Genomic DNA, 18,441 nt, shown 5'->3' with positions numbered 1-18,441 from the left:
TTTTTTGCTTCCTTATGTTTCAAATCGCTGATTTGATTCTTGGCTTTATCCACTCTAGTGTTGATTCCCTATAAATTGTTTTTCATTTCATTTAGTGTATCCTTCGTTTCTGACTAGATCTTTTTTATGCTGTTGAGATCCTCACTAAGTTCCTTGAGCATTCTTATAACCAATGTTTTGAACTATGCATCTAGTAGATTGTTTGTCTCCATTTTGTTTAGTTCTTTTTCTGGAGTTTTGTTCTGTTTCATTTGGGCAATGCTTCTTTGTCTCCTCATTTTGGCAGCCTCCCTGTGTATTACCCAAGCTGAGTACTCAGGGTGCGCCCACCCTGTGGGCTGTGTATACCCTCCTGTTGTAGTGAACCTTGGTTGCTGTTGGCACATCCAAGGTCACCACAACCTGTGTTCTGTTTGGGGTCATACAGCATAAGCTACAAAGTGATCTACAGATGGCTGCTACCTGTTCTCAGCCTCGAGGTTCCCAGGAGAGGCCAAGATGTGAACCAAGGCTGGGCCAGGCCTGGGGCCACTTAGCAAGAGGTACAGGCTTGCTGAAGCCAGATGTTGCTTGTTTGAGAAAATTTAGGAAAATCAGAAGCAACGGGCCAAGACAAGCCATTCATATGGAAAAGCCACTGGAACCAGCTTGGGTGGGCCTGGAAGTAGGCTGGGACAGAGCTTCAGGGAATCACTAGGGTGGGGCGAACAATGAGTCAGGTTGATGGAGTCTCAGATTGGCATTCACCTGCTGGCTCTGTGCTGGGACGGCTCAGAAAAGGAACAGTGGCCTCTGCCAACACTTCTGTCTGGGAGAAAGCTGCCCCCCAGCTCTTGCCCTGATAGCAGATAATTCAGTTCCTCCCCATATGTCTCCGATGCTTTTTAATCTGCAACCCCTATGTTTGAGCTCAGAGGGAATGAGTCTGAATAAGTCTGCGCACAGGCCCTTTAAGGAGGTCTTGCTTGGGATTAGAAGTTTCTGTCTTCCTCAGTCTCAGCCCCCCTGGTTTTTTTTTTTTTTTTTAATGTTTTTTATTGATTATATTGTTACAATAGTTCCAATTTTCTACCCCCTGCTCCCCTCCCCCCAGCACCCCCCTCCCCCAGCAATCCCCCCCAAGTCCATACCCCTGGTTCATAAAAATTAACTATCCCCCCCCTCTCAAATATTAGGACCCTTTGTAATCTTGTAAAGGACAATGGGCGAAGGTCTCAAGCTCCTCTAGCTGCTTCAAGCTGGACATGGTCGTCGTCCTACCTACCCTTGGGTCCAGAAAACCCTAATAAGAGTGGGGGTGTGGAGGGGAGTCAGCCCCCCTGGTTTTTACAGCCAGAAGTTATAGAGACTTATCTTCCTGGCACTGGAACCTTAAGCTGGGGTGCCTTATGTGGGGTTGAGACCCTTCACTCCTGAGATATCCCTTCCAATTTTTATCCACCACACATGGGTGTGGGACCAGCTCATTCCATGTCTCTGCCCCTCCCACCTGTCTTGATGTGGTTTCTTCTTTAATTCTGTAGTCGTAGGACTTCCATTCAGCTCAATTTCTGATGGTTCTGAATGATGGTGGTTCTGTAGTTTAGTTGTAATTTTGATGTGATTGTGCAAGGAGGCGAGCCGTGTTACCTGTGCTGCCATCTTGATCAGAAGCCCATGGGTAATCTGAACATAAATTTAATTTAAATATCAGACAGGCTTATACACTATTGGATATATCAGAAATTATTACTTATGCCTTGTTGAGAAAATTAGAAATCTGGTTTGGAGGAGAAGAAATTTCAAAAGCAAACTACCAGTGTAAACTTCAGACACATAGGACTTAAGTTTAAGGATTTAATATTTTTGTCTATAGTTTATTTAACTTGGAGAGATTGAGAAATATTTCAGGGAGATAGAGGAGTCACCTTATTTTTTAATGAATTCTATATCAATGCAGAGACGTTATGTTCTCTTGCCTTCCAAATTGATTGTCACTGAGCAGTCTGATTTGATTCTTGTTTTTTTAGGTCCATATTGGAGTTACAGGATTTGTTAAAGATTCAGTAACAGGATCTGGCTTAGAGAATGCAACCATCTCAGTGGCTGGTATTAATCATAATATCACAACAGGCAGATTTGGTGATTTCCACAGATTACTTGTTCCTGGAACTTACAACATTACAGCAGTTTTAACTGGGTAAGAATTTAAATTAGACTCTTAAAATACCAAACCTTTATTTATATCTAAGACAGAAATATAGTCTAGTAAATGTTACTTATTGTATCTGGTTTTTAGTTTTCTTATTTTCTGAATTTCCCCTCTTTTGTAATAAGAAAATACTATCATAGGGTCTTATCACATAGTCTAATAGTAAAACTAAATAAGAAGCATAATTGTAAAATTGGGAGGAAGGAGAGTTGTAAAAGCTTAAATAGATGGGCAGCTGTGTAAAGCATTGCTTCAAGGCTAATTGAATACCAGAGTACATTTTCTCTATAAAAGATATTTTGAAGAGCTGTCTTTATCATTAACTCTCTAATATATGAAATGAGTGGTTTCTCACCTCCCCTGGAAACCTTCCTGTAGGATTACTTGCTAAGGTTTTAATTGGTAACCTTTAATTCATTTTTAACTTTCCTATTTGGAATAGTTGGAATGTCAGTTTGATAAGACACTGCAAAGACCTAGGTAATTTATCCCTTCTTTGAGCAGTGTAGCGATGGTTCCAGTGGATTAATGACCCCTGTCTTTCATCGTATTCTCTCCTTTGAATATAATTTTTTGGTGAGCATCTAATCTGTGGAACCTGGGAAGATGTAAGAGAAATAGTTCTTTTAAGATTTAATTGGAGATTGTCTATGAAATAATATGCTAAAAAATCTTGAATTTACACATTTATGCTTATTTATTTGAGTTTTGTTAGACCACTGAGTTCTAGAGTATGAAAAGTATTGTATTATGCAAAGCATTGTATGTTTTAATTTAACTCTAGGCCATCTAGTTTTTCAATTTTTATTTTCAGATATATGCCACTGACTATTAATAATATAGTAGTGAAAGAAGGACCCGCTACAAAGGTGAATTTTTCACTTCGGCCAACTGTGACTTCAGTAATCCCTGACACAACCGAGGCTGTAGTAACTGCTAGCACAGTTGCTGTACTTAATCTTTCTCCTGAAACACAGTCCTCCCACCAGCCTATTCAGCCAAAGGACTTTCACCACCACCATTTCCCTGATATGGAAATCTTTTTGAGAAGGTTCGCCAATGAATATCCTAACATCACCCGGCTTTATTCATTGGGAAAATCAGTCGAGTCAAGAGAGCTTTATGTAATGGAGATATCTGATAATCCAGGTGTCCACGAACCAGGTAATTGGTGTGGTCTTACACATAATTTCGGCAGTGCCACTTATATCTATGTGCTATAATATTGCTGTGTTTCATCTGAAAGATCACCTTATATAACTGCAACAAAGAAAATGTAACCAATCTTGCCAGAAAAGAAGAAAATTCACTTAATAATTCAATTTAGGCGCTGCATTTAACATCCTACATAGATTCTTTCTGCTAATCATATTTTTCTTTTCATAGTATATGGCATATATACATGCTTTGAGCCTGCTCAGACATATATTAGTAAGGAAGCTGCTTTATAAGAAGCTTTTTTGTTTTGCTTCTATTATTGAAATATACCTTTTCTTAAATTGTTGGTTCAGTGTCTTTGCATATGTTGAGAGGAAAGCAGAGAGTCCATGATAAATGGAAAGGAAAAAGTCTTGTGTGTAATTATTTTGTTTTCAGGTGAACCAGAATTTAAGTACATTGGAAACATGCATGGAAATGAAGTTGTTGGGAGAGAACTGTTATTGAACCTGATCGAATACCTTTGTAAGAACTTTGGAACAGACCCTGAAGTTACAGATTTGGTTCAGAGCACTAGAATTCACCTCATGCCATCCATGAATCCTGATGGATACGAAAAGGCCCAGGAAGGTAAAGAATAGCTCTTTATTAAGGTTTAATCTGTTTGATATTATATTGTTGATTATTTGGGGTTAGAAGAGAATTGCAACTGGTTGTTTCCCTCAGATTTCTTCCTATTTTTTTCTTGTAATTTATGATTGGTTCTAGCTTTTGTATTCTTGAAAGACCAGTTTGTTCATTAATAATGGGACCAAGTTTATATTTAATGGAGTTCTCTACTTTGGTAATTGCTCTTATTTACTAAAAACAGATAAATTTGTAAAAGTCTTACCCTGTATGCCAGTACAAGAGTCTGCCTCAGATCAGTCACGCCCACTCAACCTTGTGATCGTGTCATTGTATATGGATTATCGACAATTGAGCAATACTTTAATATAATTTGTATAATTGGATTTTTTCCCCTCAATGTATAAACAGAGGGTAGAAGCAAAAAGAAAATGATTTTAACTCTCTGTTCGAAAGATTTGGAAGAGATAGGTTTTTTTAATTATAATTTTAAAAAATTGTGAGTTTTAATTATAGTGTGATTGATCATAGTGTGAAGCCAGATGTGTTCATGCTTACCTTTTAGGTACAATAGCTAAAGCAGTATGTGTTGGATCAAAATGTAAGTGAAATATGGCTTAAATTTGAATCCTTTATCATATAGGAGATTCAGTAAGTGTAATTGGCAGAAACAACAGCAACAACTTTGACTTGAACCGAAATTTCCCAGACCAGTTTGTTCAGATCACAGAACCTACTCAACCAGAAACTATTGCTGTAATGAGCTGGGTGAAGACCTTTCCATTTGTACTGTCAGCAAACCTTCATGGAGGTAATTGCAACTTGATATCCTACCAGGTCTTATTGAACGTATTTGAAAATCCTGCTGGAATTTTGTCTGTTTGTAGTCTTAGGCTATCTTAAAATGGGTATCCTGTTATTGCTTTTATGGCAGACAACAATGAATTTCCCTTTCATTACTATTTAAGCCAATTTTCTGTCTGTTTTGTCCCTTCTTCTCCCATCCCTCCCCTTCCCCATAGTCCTCCCTGCCATGGATTCTTCTTTTTCCTTCTCCCTCTGCTTTTCCTCCCTCCATTTTTCTCTCTCTCTCACTTAGTTCTTCAAGTGTTTTATATTTATCACTCACAAGTGTTTTATATTTATCCTTCTCCCTGGAAATTTGGTAACATGCTTGTTGTCATTTACAAAAATTGAACACTAACCAATCCAAATGTTCAGTCCTATTTCTCCCTAAAGTGTAATAAACTCTTTTATGCAGATTTAAATTTTGACATTTTCTTATCTATTACTTGCTATATATATGTAACTGCAGCACAAAGACCTCATTCTCATGTAGTATCTGAGTTTATACACTTCCATGTAATTCAGCAGGAATTGATCAGTTGAATAGTATGAGAGGTTAAGGTTAAAAATTATCATAATGTCCAACTAGGGTTGTGTGAATAAGAGTGACAGTGTCAATACCCAAAAGAACTGAAAAACTGTGTCTACACATAGACTTGTACATGAATGTTCACAGTAGCATTGTTTATAATAATCAAAAAGGATAAACAACCCAAATGTCCTTCAGCTGATCATTGAATAAATAAAATGTGGTATTCCTCTTCTGATGAAATATTTGGATGTGAAAGGGGATGAAGTACTGATGTATGCAACATATATGAACTGAAAACATGCTAAGTGATAGAAGCCAATCACAAGAAACCATATATTGTAGGATTACATTTTTATGAAATATTCAGAATAGGCAAATCCATAGAGATAGAAAGTTGTGGGTAGTAGTGGGAGAGAATGGGGAGTGATTACTAATGAGTACAGATTTTGGGGGGGATGATGAAATGTTCTGTAATTAATTAGATAGCAGTGAAGAAGATTGTACAACCCTGTGACTATGCTAAATAACATCAACTTACATACTTCAAATAGATGAATTGTATGGTATGTGAATTATATGTCAGTAAGGGTTTTTTCCTTTTTAAGTGAAGATATTAGTACCAGGGGCAAGGGGAGAGAAGTGTAATGTCAGCATTTCTTGGAATCCAGAGACGTAGTACACAACTGAGATTTGATGGCATATACATTACTTAATGCCATTCTAAAATGTAATTTCATTTTTGAATTACATTATATAATTAGGATATTTAGATTTAAGAAGTAAATTGAGATTCTCTAAAAATTGCTTTGAAAGCTTAGCAGTAAAAGAAAAAATATTTCCATAGTTGGTAATCATGGATGATTCTGAAAGACCCAAACAGCAATTATGAAGTTACAGCCTGGTTGGCAAATTAATTTTTAAAAATATTGTATGTATTTTATGCCATGTTTGATAGAAAATATTTTTGTTATTTTGACCTTTTAAAAATATTCTCAGGATACATCACATATCATGTTGGCTAAATCTGAAAACTTAACTACTAGTTACATTCCATTGAAAAAATTTTACAAATTACACATGTGGTATCAAGACTTTGGCATGGTGGGGGACTCATAGACATGTTTCTTTCCATGGCATATTTTGTTTTTTCATCTTAAAATCTTTAAATGGGTTTTGGACTGTTGGCAAAGAAATTTAAAAGAGGATTTCAATTTAGAAGGATATTGAAAGAATACGGGGAAAAGTGAGGTTCCTTTTTGTAAATTTTGATACTAACTTTTTGAGGTGAAATTCATATAACATAAAATTAACCACGTTAACGGGAACAATTCGGTAATGTTTTTAGCATATTCCCAGTATTGTGCCACCACCATCTTTCTCCAGGTCCACAGTGTTTTTATCTCATCACCCATTAAGCAGTTGCCCCCCCCCGCCCCCCTGCCTTTGAGCCCTGGCAATTACCAGTCTGTGTTCTGTCTCTGTGGACCTGCCTATTTTGGATATTTCACAGAAATGGAATCATCCAGTATGCGACCTTCTTTGTCTGTCTTCTTCCATTTAGCACAATGTTTTCAAGGTTCATTTATATTTGTAGCATGCATTACTTCATTTCTTCTAATGGCTGAATAATGTTCCATTGTGTGTATATACCACAATTTGTTTATTTCTCTGTTTATGGATATTTAGGCTGTTTCAACTTTTTTACTCTTTTTTTTTTTAATGTTTTTTATTGATTATATTGTTACAACAGTTCCAATTTTCTCCCCCTTGTTCCCCTCCACCCAGCACCCCCCTCCCCCAGCAATCCCCCCCAAGTCCATACCCCTGGTTCGTAAAAATTAACTATCCTCCCCCTCTCAAATATTAGGACCCTTTGTAATCTTGTAAAGGACAATGGGCGAAGGTCTCAAGCTCCTCTAGCTGCTTCAAGCTGGACATGGTCGTCGTCCTACCTACCCTTGGGTCCAGAAAACCCTAATAAGAGTGGGGGTGTGGAGGGGAGGGTGGCCTTCCCACATGGGGAAGGATCGTGCAGACTCCAGGTCATCAACTTTTTTACTCTTATGAATAATGCTGCTGCAAACATTGGCATACAATATCCATTTGAATCCCTGTTTTCAGTTCTTTTGGATAATTTTATGTTTAGCTTTTCGAGGAACTGCCAAACCACTTTTCACAGTGACAAACTTTTGTACTCCAATTAGCAATGTCTACGAGTTCCAGGTTCTCTATATCCTCACCAATACTTGTTATTTTTCTAATTATAGCCATTCTGGTGGGTGAAAAGTGGTATCCCATTATGGTTTTGATTTGCGTTTCCCTATTGACTAAATCTGTTGAACTTCTCTCATGCTTGTTGGCCATTTGTATATCTTCTTTGGAGACATATCTGTTCAGTCTTTTGCCTGTTTTTAATTGTTTTTGTTTTTTGTCTTTTTGTTGACTTGTAATAGTTCTTTATTTAGTCTGGATTCTATAACCTTATCAGATTGCTGACTTGAAAATATTTTCTCCCATTCTATAGCCTGTATTTTGACTTTCTTAATAATGACCTTTGATGCACAAAAATTATTAATTATGATGAAGTCAAATTTTATCTATTTTTTCTTTCATTGCTTATGCTTTTGTGTTGATATTAATTATTTTAAAAAATAAACTTTAGAAGTATTTTAACTCTTTATGACCTCTTTTATTGGCCTTCAAAAATTAGCCATTTGAAAGACAGTATTGAATAGGAGTTGATGTTGACATTTTTTTGTTTTGAATTTTTAGATATGGGTCATAATTCCAGTGAAATGAAAATTTTTTTGAGAAATTTGTCTTAGAAGTGTCGAGTACATTTGTTCTTGTTAGCACTATTTGGGGGAGAGAATGGGCATAGTTCTTCATACTTGCTTCTTAAAGAACATTTTTTTAAATATAGAAATGTTTGTTGGTATTTGTTATCACAGGATTACTTCATCTGAGTTCAAATTGGATATGTTCCTTCATTTCCATTCTCAGGAAGTGGCATGGTAAAAAAAAAAAAAAAATAAAGATGAATGGCTTAGTATAGGCAGAATGTATGGACAGATGGACAAATGAAAACAATGTGACTAATAGGAAAATAAGGGATTCCACCCTGTGGTGGAGGAGTGCGCATGTGTAGCTCTGGGCTCTTGTCTGAGAAGCACCCTAACTGCTCTGTGCCCTGTGGGGAGCATGAAGGAAGTTGATATCCTTTACATATCTCTTAAAGCACCCTTTTATTTACCTCAGGTCATGAGAAATCATACGATATAACTCCAGTTGACTGATTTTTAATATGAGCATGAGATATTTTTAGCATTTTTTTTCTGAGTGTAGGTCAGGGCTGGCTCTGCTATCCATACATAAGCTATTTAACCTCTCTGTTTTAGACTCCACATCTGCAAAATGAGATGGGTCCCTTCATTTTTGTTTTTCTTTTTTCTTTTTCCCAGAGTTTAGTCTTTTATTGAACGCGTTATCAAAAGAGGTTTAGTCAAAAAGATGAAAGTCCATGTCATCATCAGACCCCACAGATTTTTCTTCCTTTGCTCCCACTCTCTTCTCCTCAGCTGAGGCCGTAGTGGTGGAGGGGCAGGACCTCTTGCTGCTGCAGTATTACCGTCCTCTACGTTGCAGATGAGGCTCCCAGTGTTGACATTGGCCTGAGCATTTGCAAACAAGCCTGGCCCGAAAGGTTCAGCATTTACATTGGCTGCTTTCATGAGGGCAATGATGTTATCCTCCATGACCGGTGACTGTCACCTTGTTGTTGTGCAAGATGAGGGCTGAGGGCCAAGTAGATGCAGGTGAGCTCTTAGGACGAGGCCATGGTCTGGGCAAGTGCTGGGCAGGTGCTGCCAGGCAGGCTGGCAGTGAGGGCCTCACGCCAACGTGGCCTTTGCTTCCTCAGCAAGACCCAGCGCCTTACCAGCCGCTGAGGAAAGGAGCCATGGGTCCCTTAGTTTCAGATTTCATGGCCTTATAAATGTCTGAATTTTACTGAAAAGGTATCAAATTTTGCTCAATTTTTCTGATCCTAAGTATTATAAAATAAAATTGTTTAAATTAAGCCTGTTTTCTACTAGTTTCAGTTCTGACATGTAAATGATGCCTAAAAGTTCAGGTCAATTCCCAAGACCTTTCCAGTTAAGACAACCTTTCAGTGTCATGCATAACTATTTAATACTTTACTTATCTATTTTGATTTTCTGTTGTTGAAATGAGCAGCTTTTTCATTTCTATAGAAGAAATTAGCCTTGGAAAATTGTATTGGTTTCCTGTCTCTGACAGTATTGTGAAAAGCTTACTTTATGTTAATGATTCATCTTGAAACAGGTAACATGACCCATTTTCCTCTTTTCCCTTATAGGTTCCTTAGTGGTTAACTACCCTTTTGATGATGATGAACAAGGGCTTGCCACATACAGCAAATCACCAGATGATGCTGTGTTTCAACAAATAGCACTTTCTTATTCCAAGGTAGGCTTGTGCTTAAACATAACATGCTATACAACTAATTCTTTCATTTAAAAAAATACATTGAAACAAAGTCCTGCAAGACTCAGGTCAGGTGCTTTCTTCTCTAAGAAGGTTAAGCCTTCCATCATTCCTTTCAGGCAGCCTTATTAGTTTTTCTCCTCTGTTTTGCACCTCATGTTTGAACATACTTAATATTTTTTTCTATTAGCCTTTAAGCTCAGGTACTGTCTTTCCATCTGTAGTTTTTAGCCCAGTACCTAGAATATACACATGCTAGTTTATTTAATCTGACAAATACTTAAGTTATAAAACTAGTAAAGTAGTCTAAAGCAAGGTTTCACAAACTACAGCTTTGGGGTCAAATCCAGCCTACCACCTGTTTTTTCAAATAAAGTTTTATTGACACACAGCTGCATCCATTCTTTTACATATTGTCTATGAGTACTTTCTGTTTCAGCACTTGAAAATGAGTCAGTTTAATTCACCATAGTAACAGATTGAAAAAGAAAAACACTGCAATCATGTGGGCTCAGATATTTAAAAAATAAAAACATAAAAAGAAACAGGAAGAAATGAAGGAGAGTTGATAGAACTTAGGAAAGAAATGGGAGCAAAAGACAACATTAACTCCAAAATGAGGAATAAATTGCAAGAGTTCAAGGCCTTATACTTCCCAATTTCAGACTTACTACAAAGCTGCAATAATTATAATACTGCTATATTGGCATAAGGATGGAATATAGGTCAGTGAAATAGAATTGAGTGTCCAGAAATAAACTTTTACATTTATGGTCAGTTGATTTTTTTTTTTTCCACAAAGGGCACCAAGACAATTTAAATGGGGAAAGAACATTCTTTTCAACAAATGATGATGGGGAGACTGGATATTCACGTGCAAAAGAATGAATTTAGACCCCTTCTTCACAACATACCCAAAAATTATTTCAAAATGGATTATAGACCTAAATGTAAAAGCCAAAACTATAAAACTTTTAGAAAAAATACAGGAACACATTTTTGTGACCTTGGGTTAGACAATGGTTTCCTACATATGATATCAAAAGCACAGGTACCAAAAATAGATACATTGGACATCATCAAAATTAAAACTTTTTTGCTGCGGAGGCTACTGTATTAGTTTCCTAGGATTGCTGTAACAAAGTTCACAAACTGGGTAGCCTTAGACAACAAAAATATATTATCTCACAGTTTTAGGGACTAGAAGTCCAAAAACAAGGTGTTGGCAGGGCCATTCACATACTACAGTATTAATGAACCTTGAAAACCGAATGCTAAGTGAAAGAAGCCAGCCATTAGAGACCATGATTACATTTATATAGGGCAAATCCATAGAGAAGGAAAACAGATTGGTGATTCCTAGGGCTTGGATGGTGAGGAGGGGTAGAGAAGAGGTTGGGTGAGGTTGGGGAGTGCTAACGGTTATGGGTTCTTCTGGGGTGACTAAATGTCCTAAAATTCGCTGTGGTGGTGGTCACATAATTCAGTGGATATGCCAAAACCCATTGAGTTGTATGTACACTTTAAATGGGTGAGTTGTGTGGCATGTGAATGAGATCTACGATGGATTTTTGAGAACCTAAAGAAGAGGAAGAAGGGTGGGACATCCATTTTCAGTTCATATGTAGGCGAAAAAAAGTCTCAGAGTTACATATCAAAATATTAAATGATTGATGATCTCTGGCTTTATATTTTTCTTCTTTCTGCTTGCCTGGATTCTCTAATTTTTAAAATAATTTCTATTGTAGTTTAAGTATAGTGAAATTCAATGAATTCAAGTAAAAGTATACCAGTGTTAATTTTCTTCTTTTGATAATTATACTATGGTTATATAAGATGCTAACATTAGGGAAAGCTAGATCAAGTATTTATGCAACTTTTCTGCAAGTCTATAATTAGTTGAAAAGAAGTCAAAAGAAGAGAAGTGAGTAGTCTCTACTTGTCTTCACTTGATTATTGTTCTTTCATGCCTGTTCCTTGACATCTTCTGCCTACATTGTTTTATGTGGTAGTGCCCCCTCAAGGGTTACCTAAATCTGTTTGTTTTTTTTTAAATTTTCTTGACCATGGAATCGGACACTATTATCTTCTCCCCTTGACTTCTGTTGCATTATGTCGTAGAGAGCTCTGCTGTCTTTTTGCTCTCATTGGCTCAGTACCGTGTCTTTTACTTTTTCTTCCCTTCCATAATATGTCCTTTGCCACTTTTAGTGTCTTCAAAATTACATCCAGTTTCTTTACCTGTCACTACTATGTAAATATCTCATTTAAAAATTATATCATATAATGAAAGTTACTGTGAAAAGATTAGGAAATATAGGCAAACAAACAAAAAAATAAACCTGGAGATCATCAATCATTTAATATCTTGATATACAACTTTTAGACTCTTTCTTTGTATATGGCCTGAGAATGGACACCTACATTCTTACCCTCAGTCTTCTGTTGTCAAAATGTTTGCTTTTAAAATTGTAATTAGATTTTTAAATTATCAAAGTAGAGCAGGGCGAAATAAGGGAAATAGTATACCACTTGGTAAATAAAACTGCCACAGCCTTTTCGGCGCTCATTATCTCTCACCTGGATTTCTTTCACTCAGTAGTACTCTGATGGGTCTTCCTGGCTTTGGTCCATTTTTAACAATATTATCAGAATAAACTCTTAGAGCCATGAATATATCTTATATCACCCTTTCATCAGAGATATTCACTGATTTTTTTTTTGTTGTTGTTGTTATTCCCTCTCAGACCCCTCTCCCCCCACACAGCGCCACCTCCCTGACTTCTTATTGCTCTAGGAAGAAAGTTGAAATGTTAGTACTACCTAGAATCCCACTGTGTCCACAGTGAGATTTATACTATAAATTAATGGATTATAAATATATATTTTTAAAGTTATTCTTTAAATGTTTTTACTTTTATGTAGGTTTATAATATACATATTATATTAGTTCAGTAATATCTAAATAAGTAAATTGTTAGATACATAGATATTGATGGAAACGGAGATAGAGAGAGAGAGACATAGAAGATATGTGCAAGTCTTTAATGGAAAAACCAGAAAGCAAGAGAGCATCACAGTGATCTAAAATAATTTTTATTTGGTGAGAGCAGTGGGATCATAAGCCTATCATTAGTATATTAAGTTTATGGAAGAGGGGCTGTTTATGTGTTTTAAAGTTAAATGGTTAATTCTCAGGGGTGGAAGTGGGAAATTGTTATTTTTTTTCTCTTCATGCCTTTCTGTACTTTTGTATTTCCAAAAGAGAGAAATGAAGGTTTGGCCATCTTTTAAAGCTTAATTTTTTAGGGAACTTCCCCTGCCCCTCTAGTCAGGAGTAATTTTTCTCTTCTCTAGATTCCAATAGCATTTATTTGTGCCTCCACGGCAATTTCTTTTTTACTCTCCACTGAGCAAGGTATTGCACATGTACTGTGTGCTACACCCTCTGCTAGACGTTGAGCACACAAAACGTCACTGTTTTGAGGAGTCTATTTAGGGAAGGAAAAAGGTGCAGCCAGTTGTAGCAGGACAAGAGAATTGTGCAGAGCGCAGTCAAAGCATAGAGGGGCCGCCTTAGTTCCCCATGAAGTCAGAGAAAGCTGCTTAATGCACGTAGTATGTGAATGATCTTTTCTGGACTTTAAAGTTCTTGAAAACATGAAATGAAAGTGTGAATACGAATCGTTTCTTAAAAGAGGAGTTGGATTAGTTTAAATTACTTTAATTGTAAGAAGTAAAGTCCATTTTTTACAGAGCACTTTTAATTTTGATTCAAGAACTAAATAGTCATATATTAAAAAATTAAAATGGCGTAGGAAGCTGTGCATTGAAAAGCCTCACTGCTTCCCATGGCTTTATTGAATCTCACTTCCACCTTCCCATATACCCTCTTATTAACTGCTTTTTATTTGTCCTTATCCTTCCTGTATTTTTTAATGTAGATACAAACAAATACAAATAAAGATTCTTTTTTCCCCCCCTCAGGAAAATTCCCAGATGTTTCAAGGTAGACCTTGCAAGAATATATACCCTAATGAATACTTTCCTCATGGAATAACAAATGGGGCTAATTGGTATAATGTCCCAGGTAAACATTCTTTTATATTAAGGTCATATACTCTGATGGATTTTCTGTTCCCCTGAATGATGCTGCTTGTTACTAAGTTTTTAATTTTGAGTAAGAATCATTCTTTTAAAGATACTGTTTAAATAGTTTAAAACAATCAAATAACCTTTTCAACTATTTTTACATTTGGTGCATATTGAATAAAAATCATGTACTAAATCTTGATACAAGTATTATATTTTACCTCTGGCTATATTACAAAGAACCTTAGATGGGCTGATAAGACATGGGTAAGCTGTGCTTCAGTTCTCCTTGAACATGAAAGTAAAAGGGTTTTACCTGTGCCACAAGCATCGAACAGTTTTTCAGCCAATGCTGAGAAAAGATGAATTTGGCTTTTCACTGGCAATGTTGCTTACCTGTTGGGATCTGTGCTAGTTAGAATTTCTTCAGAGTGACTGATTTTAATTTTTTATCCTTTAGGTGGTATGCAGGACTGGAACTATTTACAAACAAATTGCTTTGAAGTGACTATTGAACTAGGCTGTGTGAAATACCCGTTTGAGAAGGATCTGCCAAAATTTTGGGAACAGAATAGAAGATCTCTAATCCAGTTTATGAAACAGGTGACTACTCCAGGGTGAAGTATAACATTTCTCCCAAGAGCAAGAAGACACATGGGGTTTTCAGGCAGTGATTTTCAAATACACCCTTTTGAATTCCAGTTTGGGTTGTTCATGTTTCAGTACACTTACCTAGAAAATTCGTGGATGGGAATGAGTTTAATTTGAATGCATGGGCAAGAGTTGAAAATAATTAAACGATGCAGTGATTTTTTTACTCTTTAATGGCTAGCGGTCACTTTTTACCCTGTCTTTGTAAAAGACACACACGTAAGCATTTGTCAAGTGATAAAAAGATGAGCTACGGGGTAAATATTTTTATTCTTTATATTTTTGCCAGTGGTTTAGTGTGATATGTTTTATTTCCCTTTGTTTGGATATGCATGGTGGCCAGTAGGTAAAGACTATAAGAAATATACTAATAATGGTTAATTATTAGGATAATCTATTACTTTGTGCCAGTATTTTTCCGCTTTATTCATTTTGCTGAGTGGAGTGGCATAAAAGCTCCGAGTTTGCATACTGATTTTTAAAAATATTCAAAAAATTTTAAATATACAGAAACATTGTAAGATAAATACAATAAACACTGTTATTCCTTTACCTGGATTTAACAGTTTTTAACATTTTACTGTATTTTCTTTATTTATTACAAGTTATACACACATTTTTGCTGAACTATTTCAATGTAAATTATAGTTGTTATGATATTTTACACCTAAACATTTCAGAATGCATCTTCTAAAAATACGAATATTCCCTGTTTGCCATCCCTAAATGCCATTATCTCACCTAAGACAATTAATAATCTTCTAATATTACCTAGGACCTAGTTCATATTTAAATTTCCACCTCTTGTCCCCAAAATGTTTTTATAGCTATATTTTTAAATGGGGCTCAAGTCAAGTTTTATGCATTGCTTTTGATTATTACATCTTTTGCTCTCTTTAGAATAGTCCTTCTATTTTTTTAAATGACATTTTTATTCTAAAGAAGCCAAGCCAGTTTTCTTGTAGAATGTCCTATATTCTGAGATTGTCAGATGTACTAAAGTTTAAGCAGTGTTTTTTATAATACTTAAGATAAAAACAAACCTAGACTATGAAAAATTAGCCTTTCAGAAACTAAAATATTTTGTTTAATTGATACTTATATTTAGCTTTACTCTGAACTCCTAAATTTCTATTTGTTTCACATGTTTACATTATTAACAATTTGTTATATTGGATATGAACTCCCAAAATAATTAGATGATGATCTTGGTGTCCTTATACTTCATCCAGGTTCATCAGGGTGTCAAAGGATTTGTCCTGGATGCCACGGATGGCAGGGGTATATTAAATGCCACCATTAGTGTTGCTGAAATAAATCACCCAGTGACTACTTACAAAACTGGAGATTACTGGCGTCTCTTGGTTCCAGGAACTTATAAAATCACAGCATCTGCTCGAGGGTGAGTGACCGAATACTTTGAAATTGAGCGCTTGGGAATAAGACAAACGTAGTTCCATTCTGGAAGATTATTACCAGACAGCCCTAACAAGGCTGTGGTACCTAGAGTTTGATGCTGGGAAGTTTAGAGCTGGTTACACATTTGACTGTCCTCTGGTTGCAAAGTGAGCATATGAATTATTAAATATAAGGAATTTGTGACATTATGCACCTTAGACAATGGCCTCTTCTACCCACCCCTATCTCAGATCACCTGCTCCTATCCACCTGTGAAGCCATACTAAGTGATTCCCTTCACTACTGGTAACTATTCTGGGAAGTACCTGTTCGTTGGTTTAAAAAAAATAAAAAAAGACCCCTGTTCTGCTACAAACTTAAGTCATTTTTGTCCAGTAAGTAGTCTTTCATAGACATTCACTTTTTTATTATTGTACATCTAATGCCTGATTACTTCAGGGAAATTTTCTTTCTTATTGCAAATTCTCTAAGAAAGGCCATTTTTATCTTTTCACAGGTTTTCTTTCCACAAATGTACTTACTTAAAAAGAGAAAATTAACTTATTACTTTTATTTCCTTGGAAAAAAATAATTTTCTTTATCTCCCTCTCCTTTACAAACACCTTAGATTGGCCCACCTGACTGTTTAATCTGAAACTTATCATTTCTACCCTCCTGTAGTTTTCTTTTGTATATTTTGATAAGTATAGATGTTACCATAGGATATTTCCCCCTTCCCCTACTAGCTATCTTATTTCTGAAGAGTTAGTTTGAGCATCCATTTAAGTAAGGGTAAGTATATGAAAACACTTATAGTTATCATTAGTTGTTAAAAAATGATTTTCAAATATCCAGTGGTCCATAAATTGATGGGTTAGAACGTATCATTAATGAGTAATGAGGTCTTTCCTGCTTTCCTTCCTTTTTGGCATAGTATTGGAAAAACTAAAGCAGCAAGCATCTGAAAAATAGGGCAAGAATGATGTGTTTGGTAGACAATGTACCTCTCAAACTTTTCCGCCGTATATCTTGATGTCAGATTCCAGGACATCCAGGGTATCCACTGGAAGTACAAACCTGCTTTTGAAGTCATATATTTAATCTTAAGAACTCATGTATGTTTTACAGTCTACCCATGTCTGTTTTTTGTTTAATGTTTATAACAAATATTAAATTATCACAAAGTTAAATATTTGACTCTCTTAGGAAGATGCACCACATTTATCTCAAGGATTCACATATTGTCTGCACACCCCTGTTTCTCAGGGCCTGTGCACTGCAGCTGCAGAGGCTCGGCTCTGATCCGTCTCCTTTATCACAGGTATAATCCCGTCACCAAGAACGTGACCGTAAAGAGTGATGGCGCTATTCAGGTCAACTTCACGCTTGTTCGATCTTCAACAGATGCCAACAATGAATCAAAGAAAAGAAAAGGAGATAGCACCAACACTGATGATGCCAGTGATCCAACTACCAAAGAGTTTGAAACTTTAATTAAGGACCTTTCAGCTGAGAATGGTTTGGAAGGCCTCATGTTACGCTCCTCCTCAAATCTGGCTCTTTATCGATACCATTCATACAAAGACTTATCAGAGTTTCTCAGAGGACTTGTGATGAACTATCCACACATTACAAATCTTACCAAGTAAGGGTCACCTTCTTCCTGCCTTCCTTTTTCTTTCCTTCCTTTCTTTTTTAGGAAGTTACATTCAGCATAAGCTATGTTGAATGGTTCTGGTAATTTATTTGGGAGCTAACCCTAACCCTAACCCTAATCCTAACCCTTTACTTTACACGTTGCCCTGAGCTTGTAGTTTTCTAATACATACCTAATGAATATTATCTAGCTTTTCACTTCTTTACTCTGTTTTTCATCATAGATCCTTTTAATCTTACCAGCAAATTTAGTTTTTCAAATACTGGTTGATAATGTTCATAGATGCAAAGAGTGATATTTACTTTGGCAATACCAATTCTCTTTCTTCCTAAACTGATTCTTGAATATTTCTGCCCAACTTATGTTTTAATATTGTCAATCTTTGTGCCATATAGAGCCTATTTTAAAATAAAAAAATAGGAAATTATTGCTATTCATTTCTTTGTTAATTTAAATTTTTTTAACCTTCCAATTTAAGATAACTTTAGTTGAATATTTCCCCCAAAATACAGAACACCTGCCAGTGGTAAGGCACAAGGTAGTTTCAGGTAGTCCACAGTTGTCAAAAAGCAATAATTTTTCTGTTCTATTAATTTTTCTCAGCTTAATGTGAGTATATTTTTTTCTATCCAACTCTTGTAAATCTCCTTTTATATCAAAGGAAGCAGAGCTCTTGGGCAAGCAGAACATTTAAAATAATTTTTACTGTGATACTGATATTGCATTTATAGTGAAGTATAAAGTGTCTAATTTAATTTCGATTTAAAAGTAAGATTCTCTAAA

General features: G+C 35.9%; 1 protein-coding gene across 1 annotated transcript in view; it reads left to right on the top strand.

Moving 5' to 3' along the window:
* The window catches only part of CPD (carboxypeptidase D), a 63,803-nt gene that overhangs the window by 28,774 nt on the left and 16,588 nt on the right, over positions 1-18,441 (top strand). The window contains exons 4-12 of the mRNA XM_090292961.1: positions 2,010-2,179; positions 3,006-3,355; positions 3,788-3,979; positions 4,620-4,787; positions 9,733-9,842; positions 13,848-13,950; positions 14,413-14,555; positions 15,836-16,005; positions 17,323-17,646. Coding sequence (XP_090149087.1) covers positions 2,010-2,179; positions 3,006-3,355; positions 3,788-3,979; positions 4,620-4,787; positions 9,733-9,842; positions 13,848-13,950; positions 14,413-14,555; positions 15,836-16,005; positions 17,323-17,646 — 1,730 coding nt within the window. The remainder of the gene's footprint in view (positions 1-2,009; positions 2,180-3,005; positions 3,356-3,787; positions 3,980-4,619; positions 4,788-9,732; positions 9,843-13,847; positions 13,951-14,412; positions 14,556-15,835; positions 16,006-17,322; positions 17,647-18,441) is intronic.

This window comes from Furipterus horrens, unplaced genomic scaffold, assembly GCF_987537825.1.
Source record: "Furipterus horrens unplaced genomic scaffold, mFurHor1.1.pri manual_scaffold_11, whole genome shotgun sequence".
Lineage (NCBI taxonomy): Eukaryota > Metazoa > Chordata > Mammalia > Chiroptera > Furipteridae > Furipterus > Furipterus horrens.
Note: the sequence above shows the minus strand (reverse complement) of the source record. Positions and strands in the feature narration are given on the sequence as shown.